Source organism: Rhinatrema bivittatum, chromosome 11, assembly GCF_901001135.1.
Source record: "Rhinatrema bivittatum chromosome 11, aRhiBiv1.1, whole genome shotgun sequence".
NCBI lineage: Eukaryota > Metazoa > Chordata > Amphibia > Gymnophiona > Rhinatrematidae > Rhinatrema > Rhinatrema bivittatum.
In genome coordinates this window covers 89,852,956-89,874,053 of record NC_042625.1, presented here as the reverse complement: position 1 = coordinate 89,874,053, position 21,098 = coordinate 89,852,956, and the positions used below count along the sequence as shown (strand labels likewise).

Genomic DNA, 21,098 nt, shown 5'->3' with positions numbered 1-21,098 from the left:
TGCCCCGGAGACCGGCACCCATGGACGCAGCCAAGGCAGGTGAGCGGGGGCTGGGGGAAAGTTTGCCGCCTACCCTTACCCCTGCCTCTAACGCAAGGGTAAGGGTAGGCGGTAAGTTAGCAGGTTAAACGCGCGGCAAAACTGCAGGTTAAAAAAGCGATAGTCGGGGCGCGCGTTACTGTATGGGAGGGAATAGCTAATTCGATCGTTTACATCTCATATACATGCCGCGGGCGGAAGGGGTTACCCGGTGATTTAAAGAGGCAGTAAGAATGGGTTAAAGGGGATAGTGTATCGCGGGTTGGACTAACGCGGCCGAAAAGTGAGTAGAAAGCGGGTTAGAAGCAGGGTAATCGCGGCCGCACTTTTACTCTATTGACCTGTAAGAATTTTGGATTAACCGAGAAGTTGATACCAAACAGAGTTGTTATTGATATTAGTTGTGATGAAATAGTGAAGAATACTGGGGGATAAAGAATATTTGTGTGTATTGATAAATGTATGTATTGTCACTATGTTTACAGGTGCTATACGTTTTTAAATAGTATGAATGTGTGAGTTTGTGTTGTGTGATTAGAGAGTTTTAAATTGTCTAGATAAGATGTTCTAGAGTTTTCAGATTTTGTGATATTAATAAAATTCATACAGATATTGTATTTAAATATTGTATGTACAAATTATTCTCTGTGTGTGTGTGTAGCCATTAACAAGGTGACAGGCGGTTATTCCCAGCAGGATCTGCCTGCTGGGTGGGGAGGGTAGGTATTTGAATATTGGCGGGGGGTTAGGATTGGTTGGTGGAGTAAGGGTTGATGGGAATAGGGGGGAGGGGATGTGCGTCTGGTGCTTGGCGCCTTTTTTGCTTGCCAGGATTGTGGCGGGAGATCCTTGTGAGCTCTCTCGACGTCCGGCGCGTCAGGGCTGTTTTTTTCTGGCGCGGGGTTTTTTGTTTTCGCCCGTGCGGTTTCTTTTCTTTTCCTTCGAGCTTTTGAGATGCTTTTTTTTTGGGGGTGATTTCTGCACGTTCTTTTGTCCCGCTGTGGTGGATTTTTCCCTTCTCAGGCGCGGTCGGGTGGAGAGGAGACTGGAGTTAGCGAGGATGAGGCGGAAGAGGACGTTTCAGCAGCGGTGAGTGACGGCGGCTCCTCTCCTCCTTCCTTCTCGGCGTTCCCTGGTTTCATGGCTCCTCCTGCGGCCTCCCCTTTGGTGCATGCGGCGCTCCGTCTCCCGTGCCGGCCTGGTGCAGCCGTTTCTGAGCGGCCTCTTTGAGGGGGAGGGGCGGGGGTTTCAGGCTCCGAATTGCCTCCTCCCGATCAGGCCCCCCCCCCCCCCCTCCTGGGCCCCGCAGGGGTAGTGGAAAAGATGTTTCCAGGGGAGGGCTGAGAGATGGCAAGGGGAGGGCGGCTAAGCCCCTTTTTTCTTCCCATGCAAAAAGATTTCCTGGGTTTGATCATTTTGGGGCGCACCCAGTAGTGCGCCCAGTCTGGGGGTGGGTGGTGTTCCTGGGCTCCTGTGGGGTGGTTCTTTAGAGGGGCAGTGTCATCCTGTTACGGGGATTTGGGGGTTCGCTGATTCCAGTGGGGGGGGGGGAGATGTTTTTTTTCTATGGGCTCTGGGGCGTCTGGGTGGCATGCCCCCCCCCGAGGGCATCCAGTGGATTGGGGTTTGGGGGGTCAGGGTCCTTGGTGGGGCGTTTTCAGGTTTCCCATCTTGGGGTGGGATGGAGCGTGTTGGGCTCTGGGAGGGTCAGTCTGGGGTTGGAGAGCGTTGTATGAGGGAAGGCTCGCAGGTTATTAGTTTATGACTCAAATGACAATAAAGGGCCCAGTGCGGGAAGCAACGGGAGTGGGGGTGTAGGTTAGGCAGGTTCCTTTCCTGACTCATCAGTTGGGGGTAAGGGGGCTGGTGTCTTTTCCCCGCGTGTAAATTCAGACATGCCTGCTCAGTCGGGGGGCAGTGAAGTGGAGGCGGGGGTTCTGGTGTTGCAGGTTGCCCCATTGCCAGTTCGTTTGGAGGCAATGTTGGATTGATTGGTTTATCATCTGAAATGGGTGAAAGTGGATACGTTGCGGGAGGGCTTCCGCAAAGAAGGACCCGGGGAAGAGGGTGGGGTGAAGAACACAAGGTCTATTCATCGCTTTGTAAAAGTTGTGAGTGACAAGTTAGAATGTGAATTAAGTTTGGGGCGTGTGGTGGGGCTGTTTCTGTCACCACCATTTGAACACATGCATTTGTCTCCGTTGGCCGTGGTTCCAAAGAAGGAGGCAGGTAAATTTAGGCTAACTGTGAATGTATCATTTCCTTTTGGGGCTTCTGTTAATGATTTTGTTCCAAAGTCCAGGTGTTCGGTGCATTATGCTTTCTGTGAATCAAACAGTTACCAACAAGGGCCCTGAACTTGGTGGTTGATGAAACAGATAAGTATGGGAAAACAAGTGTGGAAGCTTGCTGGGCAGACTAGAAGGGCCGATTGGTCTCTTTCTGCCGTCATATCTATGTTTCTTTGATCAAGTGATGATGGTAGGAGCACAAAATGGCACCGGCCATCCATTGCTCCTAGCATGTGACAGGGGCTGACCAATGGCACCGGTAGCCCCTGTGACATAGTAAGGGCAAAGGCTATCAGTGCCATTTTGAATACCGGCAGCCCAGGGTGTGAGTGCAGGAGATGGCTCCTGGACCCCCGCTGGACCACCAGGGAGTTTTGTTAAGTCTTGGGGGGGGGGGGGGTTGTATTTAATTCAATTTTAGCCGGGAAACGAATAAGAATTAACGCATGTATGTATCGGGGGGCCCCCCTTGCCGAATGCAACGTATCTGTCCCCCAACGAATACGAATCCCGAATGCAACATATGGCGTCCCTCTGCACATCCCTAGGGTGTACTGGCAAGGGGAATGGTGTGCAAGCAGTCGTGGGTGGAGAACGGTGTTACAAGGAACATAACTTTCTTGGAATTGTTCCCCATTGTGGTGGCTTTGTCATTGTGGGGTCACTGCCTTTGGGACAGGAAGGTTGTGTGTTGATGTGACAGTCGTGGGGTGATGGATGTTATTAATCGTCAGTCGGCTAAATGTCATAGGGTTTCAGCATTGTTGCAAGAATTAGCAATGAATGTTTATGTTGTAACATTTTGGCTAGTGCAAGACATGTTTCTGGTGTAGATAACTCAATAGCTGATGCTCTTTCTCATTCTAAGTGGGAAGCCTTTCGGAGATTGGTCCCGCAGGCAGATGTGGTTGGAGCAGAGGTTGCAGAACATCTTTGGAAGTTTGGCCTGATGGAGCATGGGACATGTTTGGGAGATCTGTGGCACCAAGAACTTGGGCATCGTACATGTGGGGCAGACGTGTGGTGTCCGGTTTTTTGAGTATGGGTGGGTGATGTGGGGGGCCCATTTCTGAAGCTGCTGTGATGCAGTATATATTATGGGCTAAAATGAAGGAGTTATTCTTTGGTGTTGGTGAGGATGCATTTGGCGAGTTTTTCTTTCTTTCAAAAGATTATGGGTTGGGGTAATCTGATGTTTAGTTTCGCGGTCAAGCATATGTTTAAGGGGTGGGGTAGGAAAGAAGTTGCAAGGGTAGGTGGAGGCCAATTCGTTAGGGGGGAATTGTTGGTAACTTTGCAGCGATTGTCGGAAGTATGTTGGTCAGATTATGAAGTAGTTTTGTTTAGGGTGGTGTTTTCATTTGCCTTTTTGGAGGCATTGAGTGTGGGGGAATTGGTGGTTGAATCCAGGTTATGTCCAGGTTCTGGGGGGTTGTTGATGGCCAATGTTTTTGTTTCCAGGGATCAAGTTTTGTTTAAAATTCACAGGTCTAAGGTGGACCAGGGTGGTAAGGGTTACACAATTATTTTGCAGCGCGGGAAACACTCTTTGGTGTGTCTGGTGAGGTGTGCCCAGGCTTTTCTGCAGATCAGGCCAGAAGTGGAGGGGTCTCCCTTGTCCCGTTATTGGTTTGCGGGTGTATTGTGGTTGGTGATGGTTCATTTGGGGTGGGATGCAGAAGTTTACATTACAAGACTCATTCTTTTAGGATTGGTGTGGCAACTAGTGCTGCGGAGGCGGGTTTGCTGGACACTGATATTCAAGACATCGGGAGGTGGAGTTCAAAAGTTTTTGCATCCTATGTGAGACAGGACCGATGGATGTGCGTGTTGCATTATGTCTGTGGTGTGGGGGTGGAATTAATATTGGGCCAGATTTTAAAAGTCCTACGCACACCGGGCCTATTTTATAAAGGCTCGGCGATGCGCGTAAAGCACCAAGATGCATCTAAGTCCTGGGACTTTACAAAAGGGGTGGGGGCGGGGCCAGAGGCCTCCAGCACAGCGGTCATTTGCCACTGTGTCGGAGGATTGCGTGCTGGAAGTCTGCCGGTGCGTGCAACTTGCGCCTGCCTCCAGGCTGGCGCAAAAGGTGAAATAAAAATTTTGGGGGGGGGGGGGTTAGGGTGTGGAAAGGCTAGAGGAAGGGGTGGGAAGGTCAGGCTAGGGGGGAGGGAACGGGAGAAGCCCGCGGTCATCAGCGCATGCAGGGTGCACAATTGTGCACCCGCTTGCGCACACCAACCCCTGATTATATAACATGCGCGCCGGGTAGCGCACGCACATATACTCTCGCACGTATGTTCGAAAATTCACCCCTATGTGTTATGGGATAACATTTCTGTGAGCGTTTTACCCTGCAGATTGTGTCACGGTTTTCAAGGAGAAAGTGTGTGTATGCGTCCACTTAGCCTGACGTTGTTATTATAGGCAGAATATAAATATTATTCAATAAATAAACGTGCTGCGGATACAAAGTATGGAGCTGACGAAGGGGCATAGCTTTAGATAAAAGGGTATGCAAGGAATAAAAATGTATTTCTGTTTTGTTTTTCATTTTATTTTGTATTTATTTTGTTTATTTAAGACACTCGAACATCACATAATCAGTAAATGTTTACAATAAAAGCAATTCAAATATAAAGTAAAAACACAAAGAACCCACCATAGCTGCCAACTGCCACCCACCACCAACAAAATAACCCCCCCCCCCTCCATACCAATGAGAGAAAAAATAAGTTTTAACCAACTTTCTGAGCTTTAAATAGTGGGGCTCATTCCTAATTAAATCCAGAAGAGAGCTGCAGGTCTGAGGCCCCACAGATGAAAAGGCTTCCATTCCTACCAGATCTTAATCTGTGTCTGTGAGAAAACTCCAACCATGTGTCCTGAGGAGCTCTGAGGGCACGATCAGGCCTGTGCTGCGCTGCCATCACAAGTGCATACACCTAAAACTGAGCGAGACAGTTTTCAATTCAGCCCATTCTGCAACTGGAAGCCGGTGCGAATAAACTAATAACGGGTCACTCCATCCTGCCAAGTCTCCCTGCTACCAATCTGGCTGCAGTATTCTGAATCAACTGTGATTTCCTCACCAAAGTATTAGGCAGCTCTACCAAAAGGCTGTTACATGCAACACCCCAATAATGGGAGAGAGATCAGCAATTCGAGGAGAGATTGAAGAATCTAAATATGTACACCCTGGAGGAAAAAAGGAGCAGAGGTGATAGGATACAGACTTTCAGATACTTGAAAGGTTTTAATGATCCAAAGACAATGACAAACCTTTTCCATTGGAAAAAAAATCAGCAGAACCAGGGGTCACGATTTGAAACTCCAGGGAGGAAGACTCAGAACCAATGTCAGGAAGTATTTCTTCACGGAGAGGGTGGTGGATGCCTGGAACACCCTTCCTGAAGAAGTAGTGAAGACCAAAACTGAAGGACTTCAAAGGGACGTGGGATAAATACTGTGGATCCATAAAGTCTAGAAGATGTGAATGAAGAGAAGAGGCATGGGGGTGGCTTGCGGGAATGACAGTTACTACCTGGAGATTAATACCCTTATTCAATAAACATACTCTCTGTCAGTGCGACTCCAGCATTGCTCTATGCTTCAATGGCAAGAGGAAATGTGGAAAAAAAGGATTTGCATTCACAAAAAACCAGGGAGTAGCTTGCTTGTTACGGCGGTTACTACCCTGAATCAGTTAAGCCTGATACTTCACTGGGAATACATATCCAGCGCAGCTCACTGCTTCAACGGCAGGGGGAATAAAGAAAAGAGGAATTATATTCACACAACAACCAACAAGAACTGAATGGCACAGGCTGGGTAAACAAATAAGCGTGGGAGTAACTTGCTTATTGCAGCAGTTGCTACCCCTGACCAATTGAGCTGGATGCTTCGCTTGGATGCAGCTCCAGCGCTGCTTTCTACATCGATGGCGGGGGTGGAAGGAAACTGGAACCAAGGAGTTGTTGATGGGGGCCAAGAGTAACAGATAAGTATGAGGAAAAAAAAAAAGTGCGAAAGCTTGCTGGGCAGACTGGAGGGCCGTTGGTCTTCTTCTGCTGTCATTTCTATGTTTCTATATAATTCTAACCGTCAAATCATCCAAAAAAGGCTTTAACTGAAAGCACAGCCATCTTGCAAGTCTGACCTACGAAAGCCTCCATTGAAAAAGCTGAATCCATCGTAACCCCAAGGCTCTTGAGCTGGGAAATAGTAGATAATTCAACATCGTCCAAAAAATGGTTTAATCGGAGGCACCGCCCCTTCAATAAACACATTCCCAATACTCAAAATCTATGTTTTCAATTTATTTATCACTAATGACTGGCACATAACCAGCCTGAAAGTCTAATTAATAGGGATGTGCATTTATTTCCTGTGATTTTTCTTTTTTTTTTGTTTTAGTGCAGGCTAGAAATAAAAAAAAAAACCCCAAAATGAGACAAAAAAAACCTTTGTCTGTGCTTTGGATGAGAAATGATACTAAATGTTTTGTTCCTGTTTCTGAAATCCATGCCATTTAAAATACAGTACATCCCTGCATGAGAGCTTGTCACAGCCACATTCAGTCCAATAGAAAGGTCTCATCTTCAGTTTATTTATTATTTTTATATACCAACATTCATCTGAGATATCACATTGGTTTACATTCAGGTACTGTAGGTATTTCCCTATCCCCAGAGGGCTTACAATCTAAGTTTTGTACCTGAGGCAATAGAAGGTAAAGTCACTTGCCTAAGGTCACAAGGAATGACAGCGGGACTCCAATGCTGGTCTCCTGGTTTGTAGCCCACTGCTCTAACCACTAGGCTATTCCTCCTCCACTAAGCTTTTCCTCCTCCCTTTACTGAGCTTTGCCTCTGCATATCCAAGGGGACTTAGGTGGTAAACTCCATCCCCTCCCCCCCGCTTATTTATGGAAATGTCCACTGATTTAGTGAAGCCAAGCAAATATTTGAGTGGTTCAACCAAAATGATAAAGGGGATTGGAACGGCTCCTCTATGAGGAAAGGCTAAAGAGGTTAGGCCTGTTCAGCTTGGAGAAGAGACGGCTGAGGGGGGATATGATAGAAATCTACAAAATCATGAGAGGACTAGAACAGGTAAATGTGGATTGGTTATTTACTCTTTCAGATAATACAAAGACTAGGGGGCACTCCATGAAGTTAGCAAGTAGCACATTTAAAACAACAAAAAAATATCTTTTCATTCAATGCACAATTAAGCTCTGGAATTCATTGCCAGAGGATGTGATTAAGGCGGTTAGCGTAGCTGGGTTTAAAAAAGGTTTGTTAATCTAGACAGGGATCCAAGATAGCCGCTGTTGAGCCCTTCAAGTGAGCCACTGCTGCTATTCCTTAACTTTGTACATACTTTTTCCTGTTTTAAAGCCGCATTCAGCCTGAAAAAGCAGGGCTAAAGAAAGGACTTGCCCTGCAGTCCCTTATGAATCCCCTGCTCTGGGCCCTGTGGATGCTCAGGTTCAGGGGGTGAGTCAATCAGGAGCAGTGTCCTTGGGGGAGGAAACTGGAGAGGAGCTGCCAGCCTCTCCCCCGGACTTGTTGATCTCTCTTTCCCTGATGGTTAGGGTTCCTCTGGTGAACCTGGCTACCTCCAGCGAGCAGGACCCCCCTGTCGGGAGGGGCTTGTGCAGGAGATGCCAATGCCCAGCTAACCTGTACAGAATCAGGATGCTCTGTGAACGCTGGAGAAGACATTGGAGATGACCCTGTTCAGGATATTACCAGCTCACCAATACATGGAGGGTTTTTGACCCAAGCTTAACTTGTAACTATTCCTTCTACCCAACCTCTGCAGAACCTTTCACTTTTTGCTCAGGTAAGACCCTAATCTATAACTCTTGACTCTATTTGGGAGGCCATAGTGAGCCTTGGAACTTCTATAACTGTGCAATTAAATCCTGTTGTAGACAGAGTAAATATCATTGAAAATAGTTATGATAGTGGAAAAATCAGAAGCTTCTCTTCAAAAAATTTTTGGAAGTTAAACAAGATGTTCAAAGTGTGAAGCTTAATCAAGTTCAGATGATAAAAGAGAATCAGTTGCTTCACAACAAACTCGAAAATTTGGAAATTGTTATTTGAGGGAGAAATCTTCGTTTCATCAATTTCCGTAAACTTTCACGTGTTTCTGCAAAGGACATGATCAAGAAATATCTTTTGGAGATTATTAAAGGTTCTTTAGGCTACAGTACCTCCATTGTCTAAGATACATTATCTGCCTTTATTTAAGAAGAAAGAAAGTCAAGAAGGTGCCCATGCTATGGAGCTTTTAACTCCAAATTTGGATTTATCTCCATTTCTGGAGACCTCAGATTCCGCTCAAACACAAGCAGCCACTATGGTGGGCACTTTTCCTTTTGATCCTGACTGGGTAACAAGGCTTTTCTTCTCTTGAATTTCAGGGCTTTCCCCGATGTTTCTAAGCAAACACAGAAAAGGGGACCTAATTTCTTTTGAGGAGACCTAGGGTTTTTCAGTTTGGGGCTACCTTTACTTTGAAATTTCCATGCAAGTGTCTCATTAAATATAAGGGTTTGTCATGTGTTTTCTTTATTCTTTCTCAGCTTACTTCTTTTTTATGTGATAAACTGGTTGTATTATCTGACAGTCATGATCTTGTTTAGCCTTTTCCTTCCCTATGTACTTATAATACTCTTAAACATATTTTCCTTAAGATCCCTTTAGGGCTATTTCTTTAACTTTTGATATTGGATCTCTTATTGAGGACTTATGGAAATGAAGAATTATATATATTTACTTTTGTGTTTCTTTGTACTATGACTTATCTTTTTTCTTCTTTCTTTTTCATTTTCAAGATGTATTTTCTTGAATGTATTAGAAAATACATTAATAATAATAAAGGGTTTGTTAATTTGTTTCAGCATCAAATTAAGTTCGGCACAGTTTTAAATCTCTGCAATACTGCAAGCCAAAGGCTGTATATGTAAGTAGCTGTGTCTGGGTCTTTCAGCTAGCTGTTGAGTGTACCTTGAGAAGAGATAAGGATGATTGATGCACTCATAATATTTCCGTAACATTTGGAAAAAAAGAGCAATGCACCCGTAATACAGATGTGCATACACAATTACTGGAATGCAGGCATCCATGCAGAATGTACTCATTAAATCTTATGGGGTTTCAAATAGATTCCCAAGTGCATCACTCATCATTGATCCATTGGTAGATTGGCCATTCCACTGTCCTGGGGATGCCAGAACAGAAGGATCAGAGATACAAGAGAGAGCATGCAGGTTTCTGAGCAGTGATGGCACATTTAGGAAAAGGAGGGGTGGGGCAGGTGTCTCTCTCACCTCCCCCCCCCCCCCCCCCCCCCAGTCCTGCTCTGTGGAAAGGTTGGAGGGGTGGGAAGAAGGAGAAAAATCCCTTGGGCCCATGCCCTGGATCTTTGAAGTACCAAGCAACACCCCTTCCAGCACAGCGGGAATTGCAGTGTCAGAGACCCAGCACAGAGAGCCCAGAGAAGGTCCCGCTCCCCCTATTCTTCAATCTTGGGCTGGGGTCCCAGCTGCCAGATTTTCCCCAGGCCCTAAAGGATCAACCTTGCTCCTTGAACTGCGCTTACATATTCATTTTCTCACCATTGGTACCTAGGTGCACCTTCAGTTGTATTTATCTATTTGCATTGAAATGTGCTGCTTTCTAGTTGTACAGGTGGGATGTGCCATTAATTAACATAAACACAAGCACAGCCCGAATGGGCTCAGACCTCTAATGTGGTAGCACAGAGGAAGGCAAACGTGGCACCCACTCAGGCTGGAGGTTTACAGGGCAATTGTTATAGCTCCCTGCAGAGCGGAGAAGTCTTCGGAGCACATTCTTCACGCAGACTTTACTGAGGATTTTCAAAGCAAATTTATGGGCATAGTTCGGTTGGAAACTCATCAGGTAATCTGCAAGGTGTGTGCAAAAAAATAACTGCACGACAATTCCCTCTGCTCCAAGCTGGGTGACCTATGCACATACTTTTGAGAATAAAAAAAATATGCAGGGAAGTACCAACCCTGTCCCTGGAACACCAGTCGCCAGTACGCATAAAACTCCCGCCATAACAGTGCACCTACTGGGAGCACAATGGTGTAAAAGGCTACTTCTGCATATAGGGCCAGATCTTAAAAGATACGCACGGGCGTAGATTTGTTCGTGCACAACCCGGCGTGAACACATCTACGCCTGATTTTATAACATGTGCGTGCTGCCACACGCATGTTATAAAATCCGGGCTCGGCGCGCACGGGGGTGCACACATGTGCACCTTGCGCGCGCCGAGCCCCAATGGCTTTCTCCGTTCCCTCCAAGGCCGCTCCGAAATCGGAGTGGCTTTGGAGGGAACTTTCTTTCCACCCCCCAGTCCTAACTAAACCCCCCCTACCTTTACTCCAAAAGTTACGCCTGCCCCAGCCGGCACTCGACCCCGTCCCGGGACATACGCGCGTCCCGGGGCTTGCGCGTGCCGCTGAGCCTATGCAAAATAGGCAGGGGCAGATTTTCTCGGGTTACGCGCATGGCCTTTGAAAATCTATCCCATAGAGCGGTGTTTTCCATGCAGAAGTCCCTTTGAAAATTAACCCTTTAGAATGTAAAGTGTAAATAGTTTTTCCTTTTATTTTGAAATTTCATTCAGAGGAATCGCGTAAGGTATGCAATGTGAAACAGCAGTGATGTTAAAAAAATCTTTTGTATTCCTCCAACCAGTCTGCTTTAAGAGTGCAGACCCATCTCATCATCTTACACTTCACTCCTTGACAAAATAACTGACTTACTATGTAAAAAAGCAAAATAAGATTAAAAAGTCAGCACTAGGTTTCACTTCTATTGATAATGTTTATTGTGTAGTAGTAATGCATAGAAGTGAACACATGCAGATAGTGCAGACAGTGTCTCCCAAAACATGTCAGGTACCCCAGGTCCTACCCAGACACAGAGGAAAAAACAGATGCACCCCTCTTACAGAAGAACGACAAGTGCTAAGTCACAACCAGCGATGGCACTGCAACCAGCATTAAGCACTGACAATTACAGCACGCCTGCACCAGGAGTGTTTAACTCTTAAAGCAGAAGATCAATGTTCAAATCTATTATTGCACACAGCTCTGAGCAGCTCTGACACGAAGAATCATCATAAATAATTTGCTACTTTTCCCTGAGTTAGTCTAGGGGAGAGACAAGGTGAAGTGTGGAGGAGTGGGAGAGAGCATGATGCACGAACAGAATGGAAAGGAGGAGAAACAGCAGGGAAGGAACAAGGCGGAAGGGGATTACAGATATCTCCTTTCTTGGTTCGGTTCAAGTGACGAAGGATTTCTGGTTTGCTTTTCCCTCTGGATCTCTGGAAATGCTGCCAGTCTGAATCCTGCTTTCCTCACCTCTGCTCCATTTATCCTTTAGGCAATGAATAATCTTCCCCCTCCAGCCCTTAATTACTACAATTAAACTTCCAGAATCCCCAGCCATCCCCATCATGAGCAGATCCAGTGTAAATGGGCAGCTGGGAACGGTGTCTCCTCACATCAGCCTGAAGCTCAGCAGGGCCAGCAGGGAACTCAGCAGCAGAGACCAGGAGACAGCTAGAGAGAGGCCGAGAAGAAGAGAGAGAAAGCTCAACACCTTATAAGAGTTTTCCAACAGTAAATGTTCTGAGCCCCTCGCTCCTGCATTCTGGTGCTTTTATCTCCCCCTCCCATCTTCCATTTACTTATAAATTACTCTGATTGAAAGGGAAGGCTCATGAATAAAGAATTATGCATATATTTGGGGTGTGTGAGGTACAAAAGGTTACCTTCTGCATCAACTGCACTGAAATACTTGAAAGCATCTCATAGATAAATTGTGTGCCTTTTAAAAACAATTTTTGACTCTTAAAGTGAAAAATAAGTGAATCCTTATTTGCATTCCTGTTTCAGTTAAAATTTAAATGAAGCTACTGCAGCGTGCACTGTGATGTCATCAAGTTCTGCAAAAGCTGTTGCACCATTGGTTAGCGCCTCATGATGCACTAAAGGATTCTCACAGTGTCAGGATGCTGTCTGACCAATCACTATTCTAGATATTTTCACAGTTAATTCATTCATGAAATGTTCCTTTCCTCGCTTCTTTCCACCCTAGTGTCTGGGCATGGGTGACTCACATAGTCTCCCCCTCAGATAAATTATCATGATGCCACTCGGTCCCGGCTGAACTTATTGACAAGTCCAGAAATCCGCATAGGCAATGTAGGAAACTGTCTTAAGTTGCCATCCAGTCCTGCTGTCCGCACTATTCTCGTTTTCAGAGCACACCGGCAGGGATTGTGAAGGTGCTGAGCTCATGGCAGCAATATAAGGAAAATCAGCACAGGGCATGGGAGCGAGTGCATGTTTATAGGCCCTGCAAGAGCCACACTCTCCTAACATGTGTTTCCTTGATAACAAGAAATTGGTGCTGGAGGAGTGGGTGGTGTGGCCCTCATAGCACTGGATCATAGGCTCCATGCTGATTTTGCCTGCCTATTGCCACCTGAAGATGCGCGTGACACAGGACCAACACCAACTGGAGGAGAGAAGGTGAAGGTGCAGAAGGAAGAGGACCCAGGAGTCCTTCAGAGTATCTCCCTCCTCCAAAGGGACCATCTATGGGTGACAAAGTCCTAAATCTGGTCCTGCTCACTGGGAAGGAGGAAGGGAAGGAGACTGTATTTTTATAGGATTCAAAGTGGCAGGACTGAAAGCTTCTGGATTGACATGAGCAAACATTAACTGAGGATGCAGGAGGAAAGCTTTCCAAAGACTGCAGCTGGGAGACTTATTCCCAGCAAAGGAATAATGAAGACAAAAGAAAAAATGTTGAATACCTGTGTGGGAGCCGGAACTGATTCCTAAGTCATCTAAAGAGAAAAAGAAAATTGAGTAATGTTGCTAAATTAGCTTCCTAGAAGACTGTAAAAGGAAATCAGTTGTTCTGAACTCTCATTCTGCCAGCATTGTCTCTATTGAGTGGGCCACTAATGATAACTTCTTGGCTCCCGAGCAGCAGACCCCAGGCCCTGATGGATAACTTCTTCAAGCAGCTGCTCCCATGCAGAAATGTGGGAGCTCTGCTGCCTGCTCTCCGTCATGGAGGCTATTGCATTGCTCATCTGAACTGCAAGTTCCATTATTGGGACTCATTTCTGTAAAATCACAGAGTTGTGCAAATGGCCAAATAAATATCAGCCTTTTTTTCTTATGCTACAAGAAAAAAGAGAAACGGCCATCCTGGTGGAATATTCAGCTCTTATGCAGAAATGTTTGCACACCCCTGAATTCTGCAGCTGAGTGCCAATGTGTTTCTGAGTTTGATATGTTTGAGTATTATTTATGAATGTAGTCTATAATCCACATTGAACTGGTTTTTACTGCACATGTGGAATAGAAGTTTGATAAATAGATGAATAAATAGGATTCAGATGTACACTACTCTTGCTGTAGATTCCTCAAGTAACAGAATGAGCTGTGATCACCAGCATTTTGGTTATATCTGGGGATCATGGCGAGTATAGATGAATCCATCTATAATTTATTCCCACAGCAGACTGTGGTGCTTGTGCTGTGCCCTTTACTCTCTGCTGCCAATGCCAGCATCCAGGTGATGTCAGGTATTAGCTATAGGTTAAACCTCCTCCCATTAGAGAACTTGTCATTGGTTTAGATGCTCTGATTTTTATCTTTACATTGAAGTGAAACTTATGTCCTTTGGTTCATGTACCATACCTGCCAGAGATGTTGTAATGCCCAGCGAAATCATTGATCCGGACTCAGCAGAACGTCCTGTCTGACACTGTAGGGAGATAAAAGAAAAGGGTTTATTGCCTTCCTCTCATGAATGTTTAATGCTTAGAGGCTCCTTTATTTGTGGTTAGCTGAGTGGCACAGCAAAACCAAGGTGCTCCTAGGAGAAAAAGAGCATGCATTCTAGTATTTTTATATAGTCACAAAGTATATTTTGACATATAAAATGTGGCATGCTCCAGGGTCCGGTGTACTCCAAGAGTTGTTGTTGATGTCAGAGTGTTGGGTGTCGGGATACAGGGATTGAGTCGAGTGTTATCCAAGGGTTGAAGTTGGCATGGGCCAAGGTTTGGGGCTGGTATTGTCCAAGAGATTGGATTGATGCTGTTCAAATTTTCATACTGGATTTGTATAAGGCTTGAGGTTGATGTGATCCAGGAATTGTGGGTGATGTAGGCCAAGATTGTATAAAGGTTGAGGGATGATATAGAATAAAGGCTGAAGTTGGTGTGGTGCAAGGAATGAGAACAATGTTGAGGGCCAAGGTCTGGTGTTGGGGCAGGAGAGCTTGTGGCACTGCCAGGTTCTTGTGGCTTTGTCTCTTTGTACGTGGCCATTGCTAAAGTATTTCACCTTCCTGTATCTTATTGATCTGGACTCTAATGGGGATCTGTGGGGACAGGGAAAATGTTGTGTGACCTCCTTGTACAGTAGAGATTATACTGTGCATGCTCTATAGACTGGATTTAAGTCTCAGGCAAAGCAGATACAAGAAGCCAGCAAGCCAGTTTATGTGAAATGTTTTGAAAATAACTTTATGCCAAAAGCTTTTAATTCTAGCATTTTCAGGAAAGAAAGAAAACCACAAAAAATTGCATCCAAGCAAAACATTTGACAAAATTACTGGAGGATCTTTGTCAGAAAGCGATGCATTTAAGAACTGGGCATAAGTCCCACAGTGGGATTTTTCACACGTTTTTGCTTGCACAATTTTTTTTTTCCCAGTAATTTATTCCCTTCCTGAAGATGCAGGAAATGAAATCCTTGGACAGAAGATGCATTTTTTCAAATGTATGCAAGAAAATGAACACAGGCTGGCTTTTGCTTGAAACTGAAGTCTGGTCCTGTTAATCAAACATTTTTATTAGCCCTAACCCTTACCCCAGTGCAGGTTTCGGTTGTTTTGTCGCAGAGCCGTACAAGACAGTATATATAAACTTCAGGCTGATTTTGAAACATAAGCATTTTGAAGCTGAACCTGGCTTCAAGAGAGAGTCCGTTCATGTCCACGTTCACACCAACGAACTGGTTGGCCGGACAGCTGCAGAGAAAAGACCCAAGTTGCAGTTATCCCTGAATAAGATGTTACCGTGCTGGGTAACCCCAGACTCTGTAACATAGACAGGTTGCTTATTCAATAGGGGTGTGCATTTCTTTATAAACAATGGTTATCCAAATTGGACACTTCTGTTTTGGTTCGTTTTACTATGAAACAAATGCAGTTCCCCTGCCCAAAATTTTAAGGCTAATTTGTTTCAGAAAATGGTGCACACTATTTGCAAGTTGTGAAGAGCAGACAGTATTTCTGAAATAAATATGATTTTAATGCTGAATGGTTGATGTGAATTGACAGACCTCATAGGCCATATGATCTTTTTCTCCTGTCATGTTTCTATTTTTCTGTGAAAATGCAACAAAAAGCCTACAAAATGAAAAAAAAAAAGAATAAAAAATGATCAAAAAAAAAAAGTGCTAAAACAAAAAGGTCCCTGCACATTTTTATTGCTCAATATACCATATACCCAAATATAACTTATCTGGCTAAGTTACAAGGCATACTCAGTGGCACGGCTTAGTGGCTCTCATTCTCATAAGTTAATACCAGCTAAGTTACACTTGCTTTATGGTGGTTATGCGGCTAAGCAGCTCCGCCTTGATCTGCCCACTGCCCACCCACAACTTATAAAGCTAACTACTTAACCGCATATCTTATGCAACTAAGTGAGGTCACTGAACGTAGGTGCATATTCAGTGGGTCGCTACAGAGCCAGATAAATCCTACTTATGTGGCTAACTTGTGCCGAATGTTTTGAATATTGACTTCCTTGTATTTAGATACAATCTTAATAAGTCCCTACATTGTATATGATGCAGCGCGTGGTAAATATTCTAAAGCGTAGTCAGGATCCACGCAGATAAAGCAAAGCATTGCACGTGTGCATGGGCTGAATGTGCTTAGGTAGATTTTCAGAGGCCTAAAACTGCACGCACAAGCTTTTAACACGCATACGTTTAGCCACACACACAAAAACAGAGAGTTTGCGGTATTTCTTGGTGCATTCTAAGAAATGATTTTAAATTCTTTGTTATTTCCTTTTCTTTCCTTGGCTCTTCCGCCATGTTGTGGAGTATTTATTGCTGGGAGAGGCTCTTGATTCTTTTTTCCTTACTGACTCTGTTCATAATCGAACATGGGATTTACTCTTCATCAGCACCGTCCTCGCTATTTTCAAGATGTCTGTGCTTGGAAATGTAATCTTAAAGAGTTTTTAAAAATAAGAGCCATTTCTGGCTGGTCAGTGGAAAGATGTATTTAAACCCCAGCTCTGTCTGGCTAAATAGGATAAATCTTTTTAAATATTGACTTCCTTGTGTCTGAAAACAGACTTATTGCAAGTGGGTTAAAAGTGCATGTGTTAGATTCCCTATTGAAAATGTAACCTTTGTCTTTAGAGAACACCTCACTCACTACCGTACACTCTCTATCCTTGTCTGGCCTTCCTGTGCTGTATTACTTATTTCTCTGCATTTTCTGAATTTGATTTTTCTATATCCCAAGCTTCTCCTAATCCAAGTCCTAACCCTTCTGAGCAGAATGTTCTCTTAGTACAGTAGTAAATATAAATCTGATTGGTTACACAGAGACACATAACAGATAAAAGGTGCACAAGGATCCAGTGTAGTGCAACCAGCACACTTCTTGAAGGGCCTGTGTGGCGTGCATGTGCAGGGCTGGTGATGTGGGTGGGCAAGTCAGGCTCCACCGGAGGATTGAGGTGAGTGTGGCGAGCCACACACGGCACAGCCGCTCTTTCTGTAACCTCCCCACCACCCCAAGATGTGCCCACACTCCCCGAGCTGGCCAAGAACGACCCAGCTTGCCCAAACTTGGTGGTGGGCTATGAGAGCTGAACAGCCAGCTGTGAGGAAGGGGGATGGGGGGGGGGGGGGGGGGGGGGAGGCATCACGACTGCCATTGTTGCCCAGGGTGCTGTGTTTCCCAGTCATGGTCCTGTGACAGGATATAGAGGAGAAACCTTCAGAGGGAGGAGGATAAAAGCTTATGGCCAGGGAAGACCAGAAATCCCTGGAAAAGAAGAGAAGGCAGAAGAGAGTAGGCTAAGACTGTGTTTGTATGAATGCCATAACTGTGAGAGAAGCTGCTGAGGTAAGCAGGCTCTCTCTTCCGCTGATTTGGTTTTTGCAAATATTAAAGCATTTTGTGCGAGAAAAGGCAGAGTCCTGACTCCTCCCGTCCTCTCTCACCCTTCCCAAGCCAAGGGATGTCCACACATTATCACAGGTCCTTTCTGTGCATGTCTATAATGTCTAAAGTGATCCTTATATAAGGGAAGTCTCTGCCCTTTAATACTAGAATGGAGACTTCTTAGGTCTATGACCAGGTTACTGCACCAAAACGTACATTTGTTAAAAGAAAACTTAAACTGGAGACGATTCCTTTAAGGCTAATGAGTGTTTCAAGATTAATGCTTAGAATTGCTAAGGTCCCTTCGTTGCCTGAGGCGCTATGCAAGAAAGGAAACTTAGCCGAAGTTGGATTACTCCTAATGAAATTAAATTAGTACATACTTTAATGATAATGGCAGTTTGCCGGACCTGCTTGTAATGTATGTGTAATAGGGATGTAAATCGGTACCGGACTCGTTTCCGGTATCGGGTTCAGATAAAAACCGTGGGAAATCTTTGTTCCTGCGATTCTTACTCATTTTAATTGGCTGTGTCGTGCCGAAAAAAACCCAATACTCCCCGACCCTTTAAATTTAATTCTTTCGAATCCCCCCCCAACTTTTTTTAAAGTACCTGGTGGTCCAGCGGGGGTCCCAGGAGCCATCTCCTGCTCTCAGGTGTCGGTTGCCAGTAAACGAAATGGCGCCGATGGCCCTTTGCCCTTACCATGTGACAGGGGCTATCTGTGCCATTGGCCGGCCCCTGTCACATGGTAGGAGCAAAGGGCCATCTGCGCCATTTTGATTACTGGCAGCTGATGGCCTGAGAGAGGGAGATCGCTCCCAGGACCCCCGCTGGACCACCAGGTATTTTAAAAATGTTTTTTGGGGTGGGGAATTTGACATAATTCAAAATAATTAAATTTAAAGGCTCGGGGTGGGTTTGGGGGTTTTTAAGCGTACCCTTTCTTCCCACCCCCCCCCCCCCCCAAAATGATAACAGAATCCCCTCAAAAAATTTTGTGAGGTTTTCCTATCAGGTTCGGGGACCCCCGATTTCTGACGATTTTGAAATATGGTCTGATATTTTCAATCGTCAGAAAAACGATTCACATCCCTAATGTGTGATGTTACTTGCATTTTTTCAGGGAGGTCCTGAATAACTACATTATAAGGTTATGAGTTGCCATTCTGGTGTTGTGTTGTGGACCCAAACATCTCATAAGACAAGCTCCGAGCCAAGCAAAGGGAACTTTGGGAGATATATAGCTATCTGGTGAACATCTATATGCACGCCCTGCTTATAATGTTTAAAAAGTAATATTATTTGATAAGCACAGGCCCTATTGCAACAATTGGATAGTAAATGCTTCACCTCGTTAGTAAGCTTCTTCAAGGTCACTTACCCGCCTGTGATCAAGTCCACTTTGTTGGGGTCATTGGGATTAAGTGTGGGTGTGGCGAAGGCATTAATAATTCTTAAAGCGAATCTGTTTCCATCAACAGACTGTGATATCAAACCAATGTAAAGAGCTGATCCCACAGACAGAACCTGGGTTGAATCCAATGGTACAGCATACGCAGCATCCACAAAGGCAGCAATGGTGGCTTCTGATGTCCCTGTCATCCCTGGAATAGTCAGATTCACTGAACTGGAAATGAAAGAGGCAAATACAGAGTTAAGCATGCAGAATAATCCAAAATCATCTCTAGTGTGCAGTAAGTGCCTAGCGGTTTGAGCAGCAGGTGACAAGCAGGGAAACCTGGGTTGAAATCCTGCTTCTTCCACTGCCGCTCCTTGTGACCTGGAGAAGACACTCTTCAGCATTTTACTGGTAGGGACCTACCGGCTGCTCCTGAATTTGTAACTCACCTTGAGCTTCGATTTGGAAAGGCAATTGATCAAATCTGAATTAATTAGAAGACAATTTGCTTTGCGTGTCATTATGATGATGGCCACCATTGTAGTTCTTACTAATCTCCCCCTTTATCACGTGAAATCCATCAGCCTCACCCCCACCCTTCTACATATCATGCTCATCAATATGGCCTTTAATTCCATGACAAATGGTGTGGTAAAGAGATTAAATAACAGAACTGTGGTGCAGATGACTTCTGTGTTTAAGGGGATAATTTACAGCAGTCCAAGGGCACTTTGCACCTGCAGAATTTACCCTGAATTTTCAAAGTGGATTTTATGTCCATAAATCCGCCTTGAAGATCTGTGGGTGCATGCACAATCCAGCACAGCATGCATGCACAAAGTTACAGCTGCAAGTTTCCATGCGTACATTCACGAGCGTGGCATCAAAACTTGAAAGTATGTGCGTGAATGCTTCCCCTCTCCTACCACCCCTGGAACACTAACTTTCTATGCCCGTAAAAATACGCACAAAATCATGTTTACCTGCAGACGTCCCACACTGATTTTAAACAGGAGTTACGTGCAGAAAATGGGGTTTTTCAAAATTACCCCTAATGCCCATTACTGCTGACCCCTATGAGATGAGACTTAGATACTTAAACAGGTAGAGCCTGGGGGAGAGGAGAGTCAGGGGTGATATCACAGACGCTCACAGAGAAAGGTGTAAGATGCAAATCTGCAGTCAGTAGAAAGGAAGATCTACACCAAGAGGTCATGATATGAGCCTCCGATGGGGAAGAGTTAAGGATGAGCATTACTTGGAGATTTTAATAATTCTTCCCATTTTGTTTCATTCTTAAAACAAAACAAAAGAGACATGAACAAACTTTCATTTGTTCTCTTTCATTTTCTTTAAAAAACAGGGCATCCCATTGCAAAAAAAAACCCCCTCCTGGCCCTGCCACGATCCCTCCCAGCCTCCCCCTGTCTTCCTTCTTCACGGGGCAGAAGTGATCCCCGGTCGCTCCTGCTCGGATGCTGTTGCAGCTGTAACTGGCGCTGGCAGACGGAGGTTGGCACCACAATTGATTTTTTCTGTATGTGAAAATGGTGCGGGCCTCAGTCTCTATGGGCAAAACCACTAACAGAATTCAAGCAAGCCTGGGATCAGCACGGACAATCCTTAGTCGCAAGGTCGGAGGGCGTCGTGGCCTGCTGGCCGTGTTAGTGCACTTCAATGCAGGGAAATAAAGGTTACAAAATCAAAGGAAGACAATAACTAGGGTTCTGTATTACTTTGTTATTGGACTAACTGAACACATTAATAGAAAGGCTGAGATGAAGTGGTGTCTGCGGTGTTGCACCAGAAGTGGAATTGTGCAGCGTGGATGGATCTTATGGTCCTTATCTGCCGTCAGATTCTGTGCTTCCAAGCTGCCCTGGCCCTCCTGTTCCCAGCACCATCGTTAGCCTTTCCAGTCTCCGTATTCATACTGCCTAATCAATAGACATCAAAATGCCAGCAATGTATCCATCATAACAAAATGTAATTCTGAATTATGGAACGATTCCCCAGGAAGTGGATTGTGTGATTTTTTTCCCCAGAAAGATGGGATGTGACAGCCTTTTCTAATTGC

General features: G+C 45.0%; 1 protein-coding gene across 1 annotated transcript in view; it reads right to left on the bottom strand.

Annotated features, from left to right (window-relative positions):
• Nucleotides 1-11,222: 11,222 nt before the first annotated feature.
• Nucleotides 11,223-21,098, bottom strand: part of LOC115100572 (pancreatic secretory granule membrane major glycoprotein GP2-like) — a 29,904-nt gene continuing 20,028 nt past the window's right edge. The window contains exons 7-11 of the mRNA XM_029619090.1: nucleotides 19,004-19,249; nucleotides 15,292-15,451; nucleotides 14,113-14,179; nucleotides 13,215-13,247; nucleotides 11,223-11,952 (exon numbers count right to left, since the gene is read on the bottom strand). Of these exons, the coding sequence (XP_029474950.1) occupies nucleotides 11,891-11,952; nucleotides 13,215-13,247; nucleotides 14,113-14,179; nucleotides 15,292-15,451; nucleotides 19,004-19,249 (568 nt within the window). The 3' untranslated portion in view covers nucleotides 11,223-11,890. The remainder of the gene's footprint in view (nucleotides 11,953-13,214; nucleotides 13,248-14,112; nucleotides 14,180-15,291; nucleotides 15,452-19,003; nucleotides 19,250-21,098) is intronic.